Raw genomic sequence first — 14,392 nt, 5'->3', positions numbered from 1 at the left:
CTAAAGCTCGGTCATATGTGCTAGGTGGATGCGTATTCGGAAAGGGCACAACAAGATTCGTTGTTACATACCCCATCATCCAGTAGTAAAGGAGAAAGGCACCAGGATACTGAAGCAGCTTGCCTTGGATGAGCAAGCCGACTACTCAAAAGCGCCGAAGACTGCAGCGGAGGACGTCTACATGGACTAATCCGGAAGCGGCGAACCCAGCTAGACGAAATTAACAAAAATACCGAATTACGGTTAAGGAAATGGGCTTCCAATAGTCCATTGGTATTGCAGGGTACACCAGAAGAAGATCTCGTTGTAGTGAGGAAAGAAAAGGAAGGAGTCCAACTAGATCCCGATCAAGCGGTGCGAACCCTAGGACTAGGGTGGCATCCGACGGCATATGTATTGAAATTCCGGTTCAAGATACCCGAAATCGACACGGTGGAATAACTGACGAAGCGAAGAGTCTTGTCGATCATCGTAGACGCTCTTTAACCCTCTAGATCTGATTAGACCGATCATTATTTTAGCAAAGGTATTCACGCAGCTACAAGCGAGAACGAAGCGTTGGTGATTAGCTACACCTAGAGATGACAAAATAATTAGAGCTGTCACTTTGAAGCCAGCGACAGCAAGCTTGAATAGAGCTGTTGAAAAATTGTGTATCCATCATCGGTTAATAAGGTTGAAGGCAATATCGAAAGGTACCCGACTAGAGGCTTGTAACAAAAATATAATAAAATTTTATCAGAATATGATATGCATATCATATAATGATATAATTTTGTTACGCCCCGTTATCCACAGAACATAATAAAACAAAAATATAACATAATGTGTTTTATTTTCCTTTAAGATATTTTTTTGTTCATTTTTTACAACTTTATAACAAAATAAATTGATAGTTATGCATTTCAATACTATAGAATATTATCGTATATCGAACAGTATTATAATTTTGATACTTTGTATCAAACATTATAACTTGATTTGATAAGTTTTTGATAGAATTAAAACACATTTTGTTATGTTTATGTTACTATTCATACACTTTTTGTTATAAATTTAGTTATTTTAACAACATCCTGCATCAAGTTTGTAACAACCTATGTTCGAAAAAACCTTATAACATAATAACATGTGTTGATATAATTTTGTTATGTATCTTTAGTCGGGTAAAGACAGTTAGACCGTCCACATCCGCACGAGAGATTTTCTTTCTTTTCAGAAATCCAGCAATTTCAGGGCGGGCGGGAATGTTTGCAACTCGGATGAAGTACCCATTGTAAGCCCCCTCGTCGCAACATAGAATGTATTCGGCATTAGCAGCTGTTTCATTGCGAAGACCGAAACGATGACGTAACAGCTTAACACTTTCGGTCGCCGAAATTTGGAACCCATTGTTTGTAAGAGAAGTAGTATTCCTAACGTCGGCAACTAGTTCGGTCGTAGCTGATTAGCATTTTTATTACCTTGACGTGAAATAGATAAATGTACTAGAATAAATGTGTTTCACCAAATAAATGTGCAGATAATTGTGTAATTAACTTTGTGGAATAAGTAGTGTGTTTATGTGCGTAATTTGAAGTATCCCAAGTGATTAACCGGAGAGAAACCCACCCGAGACTGTTGGAAGACAAGTCCCCAATCCACCGAAGAACTTGTCCGCCCAGGAATTCCCACCGGTTAACTCGCAAAGCCCTAATACAGTCCACTCACTTAGAAGGAAAAGGACCAGCTCCCAAACAAGGACATCCACTCTATATACCTGCAACAATTTCCTTCGTTTCATTTTTTCCAGGATTCATCGTCAATCAAAAAATTTTTAGTCAAAAATTTCAAATCAATATTGCTCGAGTTTCCTCCTAGGACTTTTTTTTTATGTGTCCAGTGTTGCAAAATAACCTCAGGAATCGAGCTCTGTGCTCAGATTTGATGGACAATTTTTTATCATAATGTAATGTTATTCGATTGTTCAGTTATTGAGAAATGTGAAAAATTCACCGTTATCTGTAAAATCACTATATGAAACTAACTAATACCTCATGTGATTTTTAAATAATTTCAGTGTAAAAAATCTATCTCACACATTAAATTTCAATATGCACATGTTCGCTTATTCCATGGCGCCGGATATCTGATTTCAATAAACAATTTAGGCGTCTATTTTGTAAATCGAGCAGACTCATGTGACTCGTCTGTGGTCACTGTCGATCAAAGTAAGCATGCATATTTCAGATGTCACCTGTCGACTCCTATAGTAATCCTGTCACATAGTGTGATAACTGTCGAAAAACTCGAGTGACAGAGCCGTGTCGAGTGAAATTTTTGGTCGACAGTGACTCCAGTCGAGTCATTTTGATCGACTCGACTTATAAAATAGACCCCTTAATCAGACTGATAATTAATTTGATTATAGGCCAAATTCGTAACCATCGTATTAATATATTTGCACATTAGTGAGAATTATTTGTATTTATATATTCTTTTTGAGTGCATCGAAAGTTAATTTTACATGACTTCTGAATGATGTTTTATTTTTTGACTTACTAATGCAAATCTAAAATAGTTTTTTTTTTTTGTAAAGAAAGTGCTTGGACTAGCAAATAGGTGATTCGTTATTTTCTCGTATATTATCTTCAATGTCTCATCGGATCACTTTTTATAGTAAAGATAAGAAAGCGCTAATAAACCGGGAGACGAGAAAACAAAGTTTGAAGAACAGTAGCTTAAATTATCAAATCCAGGCACACTTATAGAGCCTAAAAAAATCATTTACAGTCGACTCTCCACATCTCGATGTTCTACATCTCGATATCTCTCCCTATGTCGATGATTTCATAAGTCCCTTCAGTCTGCATACATTTTCACTCTCCATATCTCGATATCTTCCTCATCTCGATATCTCCATATCTCGATGTGTTTCTGTTCATTTTTCGTTCTCAATTTTCTCTCCGTATGTCGATATGATCAATATCGAAGGTTACTAGACCAATGTTTTGGGATTCAAAACAAATTAGGAGCGCAAAATGATGGCTGTTTGTGTACTACTTTCTTGGCAACGGAGTGTTTTTCAATCTAGTATTCATCAAAAATTTGTTCTTTGTCTCGATCTCTCCCTATCTCGATGGTCCCTTCGATATCGAGATGTGGAGAGGCGACTGTATTTCCAATAAATGTACAATCCACTTATTCCAAGCGCCAACTAAAATGTTCAATGAACTCACTCTCACTCTACGTTTTGTGAAGTCCCAGGTAACCATTAAGCACTGTGATAAGCTGGATAATAACCGTATACCAGATTTTTAATGCTTACAAACTTCATATCATATTTTCAAGTGCCTGTAGGCTTTGTGTTATTGAAGCAGTAATGTAGGTTCTATATTGGTATATAACGCTATGTAACAGTGCTTATCAGCCTAGTCAATGTAAGCCGTATTTGATATTCACTACTGCTAATATGAAGCTTTGTTGTGAATGACATTTTGAAAAATCAACAAACAAAATAAACATTAGAAGAAAAATAGCCACAATGGATGGAAGTCAGATTTGGCAAAAATTTCTCAAAAGTGGTAGTTACATGAGAAAATTAGCTAAGTATGAGCAATTATTGTTGAACGATGGCAATCTACGATCGACTAGTTACACAGTATCCGAAATTAACGGAGTGAACGATGGAATTAACGATAGTTCTGCAAACGATTACGAGGCAGCCTCGGGAACAGTAGCTCCAGATCTTGGTTTCGATGATTCCGACGTGATGGAAGCTCATGGTGCACTTGAAGAGTCATTTGACTATAGTCCTGCTTGATCCTCAGACTCGGAGCAGGATTGCACTGACGATAATGAAACTTTAACCACTTTCATCCAAAAATGGAGCCTGGAATACAATGTTTCTCATTCAGCCTTGAAACCATTGCTTAATCGGCTCTCCACCATAGATCGGTGCCTTCCCACCGATCCGCGAAGTCTGCTTAGAACCCCTCGTAAAGAACCCAACTTGATCCAAATTGGAGGTGGCCAGTATTGGCATCAAGGATTGGGTATATTGTTTTTGTATTGAAATAAGTTGAAAGAAAATTTAAAGGGTGTGTTTTCTATTCGTTATAGGTGATTGTCTGGTTCAAGCATTCTATGATCTTAAGCAGCCTGGAAAAATTTCTCTTAATATAAACATTGACGGATTACCGCTTTACAAAAATGGTATTGATCAAGTATGGCCAATTTTGTTCAACGTTTTCGAAGAACCAGCCATTTTTCATGCAAACCTACTTCTACCGAAGAGTTTTTGAAGCCATTTGCAGATGAAGCGGAAACAATTTTAAAATCAGTAATCCTAATCAACAGCAATCTATTGACGGTTAAAATTAGAGCCTTTATTTGTGACTCACCCGCAAGAGCCTTTATTAAAGGTAATTGAAGTGGACCCGACTAAGGGCACATAATAAAATTATATCAGCATATGTTATTATGTTATAAGTGTTTTTCGAACATAGGTTGTTACAAACTTGATGCAGGATGTTGTTAAAATAACTAAAATTATAACAAAAAGTGTATGAATAGTAACATAAACATAACAAAATGTGTTTTAATTCTATCAAAAACATTTCAAACCAAGTTATAATGTTTGATACAAAGTATCAAAATTATAATACTGTTCGATATACGATAATATTGTATATTATTGAAATACATAACTATCTATTTATGTTGTTATAAAGTTGTTAAAAATGAACAAAAAAATATCTTAAAGGGATATGAAACACATTATGTTATATTTCTGTTTTATTATGTTCTATGAATGACGGAGCCTAACAAAATTATATCATAATATGATATGCATATCATATTCTGATAAAATTTTATTATATTTTTGTTACAAGCCTCTAGTCGGGGATACTCTATTACCATGAATTCATATCCATGTATAATTACAGGAACGGTAAACTTCAATTCATTCCATCAAACTTACAAAATTCGAGACAATGGGAAACTTAAAAAGATTTACGTTGAATCGCCCCTGCTTCGCTTACCAATTGACATGGTTGAGGATATAATAGTATCTGATTCATTACATCTGTTACATTCTGGTATTACCAAAAAACTGCTCACAATTTACAAAGAAGGCCAAATGCATTATGCAAAATGGTCAAAATCTACAACCGATAGTATTGACAATATGCTAGCTAACATAAGGCTACCGTCAGAAATGCATCGTAAAGTGCGAGGATTGCGATTTCTTTGCCATTGGAAGGTCTCTGAATGCGCATCTTTCCTAAATTATATTGGGATAGCACTTCTCAAACATGTTGTTGATATAACACAGTTTGAGAACTTCATCAGTTTGCTCTACGCCGTCACGATTTGTTCAAGTGAACACTATAGGAAATATTTACCCATGGCTGAGAACCTTTTCAAAACATTCATTTAAAATTACAACAAACATTTTCACGTTATTTCGAGTAACACTCACAACCTTGTTCATATTGTGGATGAGGTCAAAAAATTTGGATCATTGCCTACGTTAACATCATACCCGTTCGAAAATTTCTTATTTCAAATTAAAAATATGGTGCGATCTGGACGGTTACCATTGAACCAAATAATTAACAGAATCTCCGAGAAAACTCAGCCCCACCAACAACAGCCCAGTCATTCAATCATATCCTAGTTTAAAACAGCCTTCTCGAATTAATGGTGATAACTTTCTGTACTGCACAATATACGAAGGGTTCAGGCTAACAAACAAGTTTGAAGATAATTGGTTCCTTACAAATGATAAGCACGTTGAAAAACCGTTTCCCTCCGATGTTTTTTATATCTATAGAACAATTACAAATAACGATTTCAGTTCTTGTAAGGTTTATCTATTCAGCAGCATTTTTTGTAAATTGGTTGCGATGGAAATTCACCAAGAAACTATTTTTGTACCGTTGCATCATACTCTTCCTGAGAAATGAGCAAAGTCAAATAAGAAAACTGTCATGTTTGAATAAAAACCACAATTTATTCTCGTCGAATTCACGTTTCGGTTTTATTTTTTAGAAGTTCATCACTAAAATAAAAGTTTAACAGAAAAAAATCAATCAATGTTCCATTCCACGGTGCTAATTTTCAATTTTCAACTACTTTGGCGGCAAATTCTCCTCTTCCTCATGATTTTCCAGAAACTCTACTTGCCACTATGCATTTCCGTTGGTTTCTACCAGTGATCCTTCGCCGCAACTTGTATCTGCCTCTGCAATGTTGTCGAAATCCTTACTCTGTCCTCCGGTCATACGGTCTTCAGGTGGAACGACTTCGTTCGTCAATTGCTTCCGTTTTCTCGAGACTGGTTTTCTTATTCCGTTCACTTCCGCGAACCGTTGATGTGCGTTCTTCAAGCAGCGGTGCAGAAAAGTTTTGCATTCATCTAGCGTATAGGATGGGTCGGAATAAAGCACCATTTGATAAAACAAATCAATCGTTCTATCAAACTTCATGAACGGTACTTTTTGCTTTTTTTGCTTCCTCGTTACCGGACGAACAAGTAGTACCTGTCCACGAGCACTGTAGCAGGAAATCGCGAGCGAAGAAGTAGTCGATTATTCGAAGACTCATCGTTGCTCCTTGACTTGTATATCTGTGACGACCGTGAATATTTCCAATGCAGGCAACAATTCCCTTCACAAACGATTCATCTCGGCAGCGATCTTCCAAGCTTTCAAAATAAGCCAAACTTTCAACGGATTGGAAAGTTATCTTCGACAGATTAATCTGCTCATTTGAAGATCTTCCAGGCTGTTGATATTGATTCGCGCCCAACGCATCCACTTTTGTATTCACGTGAGACAACAGCAAAAGGCATTTGTTTATGTTGATAGCCAGGCTATCGTTCCCTTCCGCGGATTCATTCGACTCCGTCTGCGATGATGCATCTTTCTTCTCTGGTGCTACCGGAAAGTTATCCGTAGCCTCGTCCGAAGCATTTTGCGATTGAATAGCTCGCATCAATGCAGCTGCACTTATTTTTTTCTAGATTGTTCTTTTGGCAGACACTACGGTGAAAAACAAAAGCATTAGAAAATCATCAGCAAATTAAATTGATTTCAAGTTTACTTACTTGTCCGTCCACTTTTCTGCCTTTAAAAACGCTTCTTAGACAATGATTTAATCAGACCAGAGGATGGATCAATTGGAAAAGCTCTGCAACATAACATTCTACAACTAACAGTACTAAGTTCGAGCCTGGAACCGACCGTTTGAGCTTACCGAAAACAACTAGAAACTACAGAAAAATGTAATCGCCTATCGTGATGAAGCAATTGGTACGAGAAAGAAGGAAACAAAATAACACGTTTTTGACTCATAGCGGTTGAAGTAGGATAAAAAACAAAACAAACAGATCTTTTTTTTATTGTAATTTTCACGAATGATTAGACTTCCATGACGAAATTGAGAAGCTGCCAACACTGAAATCAATTTTATTGTAGAAACTACTGAATCCATGGTAAAAATAAGAACTGCACCAACGATTTTCAACCGACTACATTAATCTGTTAATTCTACCAAAACATAGTCAACATCACTACACAAGAAAATTTCTTCTGTTGATTTAACCAGAGTTGTAGTATTTTTGACTAGAAACATTCTTGATTTGAGAAGTTTAACATCATACTTTTGACCACACTGTGTTGTACGGTGGGTGTCACGGATTGAAATACAATGCTTTGTAGTGGATTCTACTATGTACATAGTCAAATTTACTGCACTGCTCAGTGATTTTCACCAGATTATAGTTAACTTAACAGATTTTTGTAGTCGGTTGAAAATCGTTGGTGCAGTTCTTAATTCTACCATGGATTCGGTAGATTATACAACAAAATTTGTTTGCGTGAATAATGTACTGATGGTACATTTTCAAACACCATTTACCTTTCATCCTTGATTTTTGTCACTACCAGCTGGTTTCAACACACCAGCTGGAGGTTATAACAATGACGATGACTGTAAACATCGGAAGACCAGCTGGTTTTGTTATGTAAACCAGACCAGCTGGTGAGTCGAGAACAAAGAGAAAATGGTAAACACTGAGCCGGCCGGAGTGAACTGTCATGAACATCAGGATAATTGCATGGGTGGCGGTGATCGAAAAGGGGCAGCGAAATCGAAGGCGAAACCTACGAAAGACGAAATTCAGATCATCAAAGTCTAAGTGGTAAAAAAAATCGCAATATCTGTGGTGAAAAATGTTTTGTCGTCTATTGCACGGGCGTGGTTTGAAAGTGGGGGCAGGCAGTATATGGGCCAAATAATTCGCCAAAAGTGGCTGTTATGCAGCACTTTAGAGGAATATAGTGTTTATAGGCTCTGTGAGAGAAGTTTTTTATAACACTATAGAACCGATGTTGTGCCAATTTTTACGGCCTAATGGTTACCTGGGGTGTCATCAAACTATTTAAACGCTTCTTAAAAAAGCAATCATCCCTATCCATTTGAAGAACCAAATCTAAAGTACTAGGGTAAACGCTCCCTAAGTAGAGATAGCTCCAATAGTGGAGGTTGTGTGTTTTCACATGTTTGGCACTAAAAATGACTATACGGTATTTTTCAGAATGATGCAAGGTATCGAATAATATCCATAAAAAATTTGCTATTTTGTACCTATGGCGGTGCATCAGTACCCTTAGTGTAGGGTCCCATAAGAAATCAACGGTTTGCGCCATTAAAGGAACCAGTCTTAAAACATGCCTCCACTAAAAGAATAGTGTTCCTATTATTGGTGCTAGACTTTTTACAAGAAAATTTCAAATAAAACGTGATTTTTATACATTTGAATGATAGAAGGGTTTAAAATCTATCGACTGACATGTGCAAATCACATATTGCATGATATTATTAGCAGCAGTTTTCCCTAAGATGCACCACTAATGGTACATTTGTCCTACTCCATATATTGATGTAAAATGTATCACTATAATTCAATGTATGTAGTGGATTACCCATTAAATTTTCAGCTACATCGGTTTACTTAAACTCGAGATTTGCTTCTGCAAAGTTTTGATGATTATTGTTGGAATAAAACAAGAAATAGGGAAAATAACATACGGTGTTATCTTAGATATGTCATGATATAAACTAAAGTTTTGTGTATCTCAACAACCTTTTTAAAACTGCCTCGTAATTAATAACATAGCAAAACATGTTTACAGGAGAGTATGTACAGTATTGTGTATTTTACAAATTGTGATTTACTTGCAGACATACATCTCATTGAGAAAAAGGGATCAAATTTCCCTAGTCTCCCCTTTCTGTTACGCTTCGCTTACCACCGATCGAAATCTCGCGGAACATTACTAAAGGACCTATCTAACATTGAGAGGCTCTCTTTGTTTACTTTCTCTTTCATAAATAACTGAGTCACATTAACCTCTTCTGTTGCGTTTTTTGTATGAAACGCTAGTCAAGGAAATTGACTTTCGATCTATAGTGAAAAGCTTCCCAAAATCTTTAGTATTCCACTGTTATAATCGAAAGAGAACGAGAGAGGAGAGAATCTCTCATTTGTACATAGGTCCTTTAGTAATGTTCCCTGAGAAATCATAGATTTTCAACGCGATTTATGTTTCATCAGAGTTCAATACTCAAAGTGCCAGCACATATTACCTAATCCGCTTATCGAACTTGTTTCTCTTCGACATTTCCGTTGCAGATACGACTCACCCACAAAAACCAGGTGCCCATGCTGATGGGGCCTCGCTCGGAGAAGACCGGTGGCTTTTTCAACTTCCTGAAAAGATGACTATCGAAGAAGCCCGACACGGACACTCCCTCGAACGAAGGCTAGCCAAATGCCAGCCTCTCGGACGCGTAACGATGACGACGACGCTGAACAGAGAGGGCGGCAGCACATCCGGATTGGGCTTCGACGGTAACAAAAGAAAAACCGGGGGTCAAACCTCCGGACGAAACGACATAGCTTTAACACGGAACCAAATAAATCAAACCAACCACACAAAACGGTAGCGTGCTGAATAGTGCTACTTTTTACACCTACACTACATGGGAAGCTCCGTCTGAAACCGGACGAGCGATGGCAAAATATCCGTACAGACAGTTCCTGCTGGATTTATTCAAACCAACTTTATACTATTCATATGGGATAGGAGCCGTAGCTTTTCCTACCAGCATTTACACCGAGCACACACACGAATGCCCTCCCGTACACATCTGTATGATATATATCCTAGCTTTAGTAGAGACGACTTAATTAAGGAGCACGATTTCGTATCGAAATTCGTTACTATATGGATATCCTAGATTTAAAAAGTTTTAAAAGTGGTATAGGAAACAGGAGGGAAGGTGCTTATGTAAGCAAAGGATTTCATAAAACTCAAAACTAATTCGACGTAAGCTTGAGGATCAACTTGATGCAAACAATGTTGAGTAACGGTTTTTGATTTTTGGGCTTAGCTTCTATCCTGTGGATGGAAAACTTATATCGATGGCCTCTTTCGGACTGTAATCGATTTCACTATCAATAGGCTACGTATAGGTACACTTCGACTTCTCTTTACAACCGTCAAAAGAAAGTTAGGCAATGATTACAGTATTAGACAACTTAGCGGAATCGTCTAATTTGATACGTTATCTGAATTTTGGTCGTAAATAGTTATTTATGCAACAAGTTGCAAAATGATGATTTTTTCAGCACGAGTTGTACATTTATCCAACGAGGCTCGCCGAGTTGGATAAATACAACGAGTGCTGAAAAAATCGAGTTTTGCAACGAGTTGCATACAACATTTTTTGCTATTTCGAAAAATGCCGTCTCAGCTGGATTAACTCTAAAAGCACGGACAAACACTTCAAGAGAACCCACATGGGCATACATCCATACGTAGTATCAATTCAGTATTTTTCAATCACGTAGGCTGTGATACAGTAGTACCTATGAATGTCACAAGTTTTCTCGCTTTCATCGGTATCATGCTGGACAATCCGATCCCAAATCAGAATCGCCAGCATTTGTCGGAACCAGATAGTTACCGAGATACCTAACTTTGGAATTCGTGCATTCTATTCGCATCCGGATACGCTCGAATGCGCCCTACTTCCGAAGGATGGTATCTTGCATTGATTCCGCGAAAAATCCAACTTCGGTGAAATGCATTTTCTAGCAATTAGTCGATTTTACAATAACCAGATGTAAATGTGCTTATTCTGCACGGCGTGTGAGGAGGCGAGACGAGTCGAATGAAGTGAAAAGTCGACTCCCGTCACCCGAGGTGAGAACGACTCTTTTCGAGTCACACGCCGCCCAGAATAAGCACAAATGTTATGAAGAGACTGGGTTATTCGATTGACTCCTACCAAAACAGTACTGAAAAGTGCTACTTTTCAGCACCGAAAAGAGTGCTGAAAAGTAGCACTTTTCAGCACTGTTTCTTTGGTAGGAAAAGTAGGCCGTTATGTTGACTAACTTCTCAATGAAAAGTTGATTGATTTGCAACGGAGTTGCAGAAAAAATAATTCGTAGCGAATTCGCTTACGCCAACACTAAAAAATGGTTTACCTTCGTAAAATGAAGTTGAAGTGTACCTATTGTCTTATATTTAATTTCAACTGTGCATTCATACCGATAAATTGACAAACTGTAATTCAATCTTCTGCTTTAAAACTTCACTTGATTATTCATAAGCATGTAGGTCTGTACATCCATCCCATCAGTTATTAATTATCTCCTGAAACTCACGTTATCCTCCGTCACAAGTTGATCCTCCATACCAACACCTAATTCGTTTCATCTTATTGCATGACGACAACAGCTGACACACTTTCACACGTAAGGCTCAAAGCATTTCCATATTAAAGGTCACCGGGCTATTGAGGTGCGAACATAATTACCGCAAAGGACGAAACTCATTAGCATAGAGCACATAATTTCAATATATTCATCTGAATGGCCAACCGGGCGAAAAGAGTAGAAGCCCTTTTGTAACGGACAGAACAATATCGTCATTATGCATTAGATTATATCGATAGCAAACCATCACGCATCTGTTGCGACGGAATAATTCGGAACTAGGGTATCATCTAAATTGCCGTTTAATCTAAATCGGTTTTGGCTGTGGCGAGTGAATGAAATTCTCTTTGACAGATGTCGAACGGTTAGTTATCATAGGTTTAACACACTACTATTCGTTAATTGTTCGATTCGAAATAAGAGATATCGGTTATTATTGTTATCATTGTTGAGCTATAGCTAGTTATCGGGGGGCAGTTTTAGTGCCATAATTATGTGTTATGTTGTTCTAGAAGAATGGATATAGTACTATATATAAACAAAATCTATCAGTCTCCTCGGCAGAAAGGATGAAAATGCTCGGTTTATGTGCTTTAAATTAGATCTTTAAGAAGAACGAGATTCGCATACAGCGTAGTGTGGCGATTGTGTCGATTGGATACATTGTAAGATTTGATGTTCGATATCAACAGTGATAGTACAGACAAACAAATATGAAATAGGCTCAATACCCCCCAAAAACCTAATTTATTTATTTATTGGTTCTACATCTTCAACACTTATGGTTGCACAGTTTGTGACTTAATCTAGATTTCTTATCCTACTAGCGAAAACATTTTTAGAGATATTAAGGTCAAATTTATTGGAAACATCATTAAATAATCTACAACTAGCGTCAAAACTCAAAAGGGTCAAAAAAAGCTATTGAGTGCGTCGAGTAGGAATCCACAAATTAGAACGGTTACGAAGAGTGCGCATAGGAGCATACAAACAAATATTACCTAACAAATAATTACATTAAGATTAGTTGGCCACGATCTTCATAGGCCGGTGATTTGATGGGATTGGACCACGATAGATGACGTAACGTGTATATGAGAAACGATTTCTGGACGCTATCTATGCGATGGCACTGTTCATTATGATACGGTGCCCAGACTTGAACAGCATATTCCAAAGTGCTACGCACCAAGAAGCGAAAAGGAGTTCTTAAATATAGCACTAAGATCAACTTTTTTTAATGTTTGCTAAAGCGAAGCCATCCACCGAATTTAATGGAGCACAAATCTGAAAATTTGATTGACTGGTCACCACCTGGGAGAGAGAAACCGATACGAAATGTCTGTACGTCATAGTGAGCCGAGATTCTGCTGTCACGAACTGTCACTGTGATGTGCAACATCACATGTGCAACAGAGTCTGCAGTAAGCGCTTATGTGAAACGTCAAACACGGAAGAAAACGATGCACACGCCTCTAGTTGTGAAGTGTGAAACATAGGAAATTTATGATGTTCGTTCAAAACGTATCCGCTGGAAATTTCGTCAGTATTATACGTAATACGTTCGGACTACATCTTGTATAACGCTCTTTTGATATCAGATACCATTCACCTAGCATTCACTAGAAATTACAAATATAGTGTTATATATCTAATTAGCGTAAATTACGTAGATTCTAGTATGAATGCAGTCGGATAGGTGTACCATTTATGAACATAATGATTATCTATTTCGCCATATGTAATAATTTAATTTCAATGACGGCCTGAAATTTGTACGCGTCGTTGATGATTGTTGCTTATTCATCTCACGATTTCGAATCAAAGAAAATCAGTTGGTTTTGCACTGAATCATTTTGCGTTTTTAGTAGTTTGATATCAAATATATCTTGACGTGAATTTGTTAAACATTTCTTGTGTTTTTCTACAAAGCGTTCGTCACATAAAAACCCGTGGTTTAGCCGAACATCTCATCACACTCAAATTCAAAAATTACTCTACCCCTTTTTTGGGCCCCAATACCTGCTTCCGGCGAAAAATGTCGCAGACTACCCTACATATCATGAAAGTACCATGTATTCTTTTTTGTTAGGTGATAAAAGCGTTTGCCTAGAAGATTCTTTTCTTTGGAGAGAGTAAGTAATTTGAAAAAAAACGATTAATTTATGAATAGCATTTTTGTTTCAAAAATATCTTGATGAAATGTCTATACACACGGGTTTTTCTGTGACGAACAACTTTGTATAGAACACAAAAAAAGTTTAAAATCTTGAAAGAATGCTTTTATAAAAAATATGATTTTTTTGAAGTCATTCATAGATTACGGCATATATCGAAAAGTATAAAAAAATGAAAAATTGTGTCTTAAACAAAGTAGATTCAAATTGCCACTTCTACTACTTTTTCGAAGAAACCGTATGTCTAACTATATGTTATGAAAAAAATTGTTTTGCTTTCTCACTGCTAGGGGATTGATCACAAAACTTTTTGCGTCAAAAGATGCGCCAGCCATCGCCAGCACTACCTCGCTCGAGCTGTGCATGAAAAGCGAGCTCTTTTTCTACTTACGTGTACTACACGTATTTGACCGGCCTTGGATTCATCAGCTCACACGAT

The 14,392-nt window shown here is 37.2% G+C and overlaps 1 protein-coding gene across 4 annotated transcripts in view; it reads left to right on the top strand.

Moving 5' to 3' along the window:
• The window catches only part of LOC5575250 (diacylglycerol kinase 1), a 655,530-nt gene extending 645,152 nt beyond the window's left edge, over positions 1–10,378 (top strand). For all 4 annotated transcript variants that reach the window (XM_021841863.1, XM_021841861.1, XM_021841864.1 and 1 more), the window contains exon 21: positions 9,683–10,378. In XM_021841863.1, the coding sequence (XP_021697555.1) occupies positions 9,683–9,772 (90 nt within the window). In that variant the 3' untranslated portion in view covers positions 9,773–10,378. The remainder of the gene's footprint in view (positions 1–9,682) is intronic.
• The last annotated feature ends 4,014 nt before the right edge of the window (positions 10,379–14,392 follow it).

This window comes from Aedes aegypti, chromosome 2 (genome assembly GCF_002204515.2).
Source record: "Aedes aegypti strain LVP_AGWG chromosome 2, AaegL5.0 Primary Assembly, whole genome shotgun sequence".
In the NCBI taxonomy this organism is placed as follows: Eukaryota; Metazoa; Arthropoda; class Insecta; order Diptera; family Culicidae; genus Aedes; species Aedes aegypti.
This window is presented reverse-complemented; position numbering and strand designations above follow the sequence as displayed.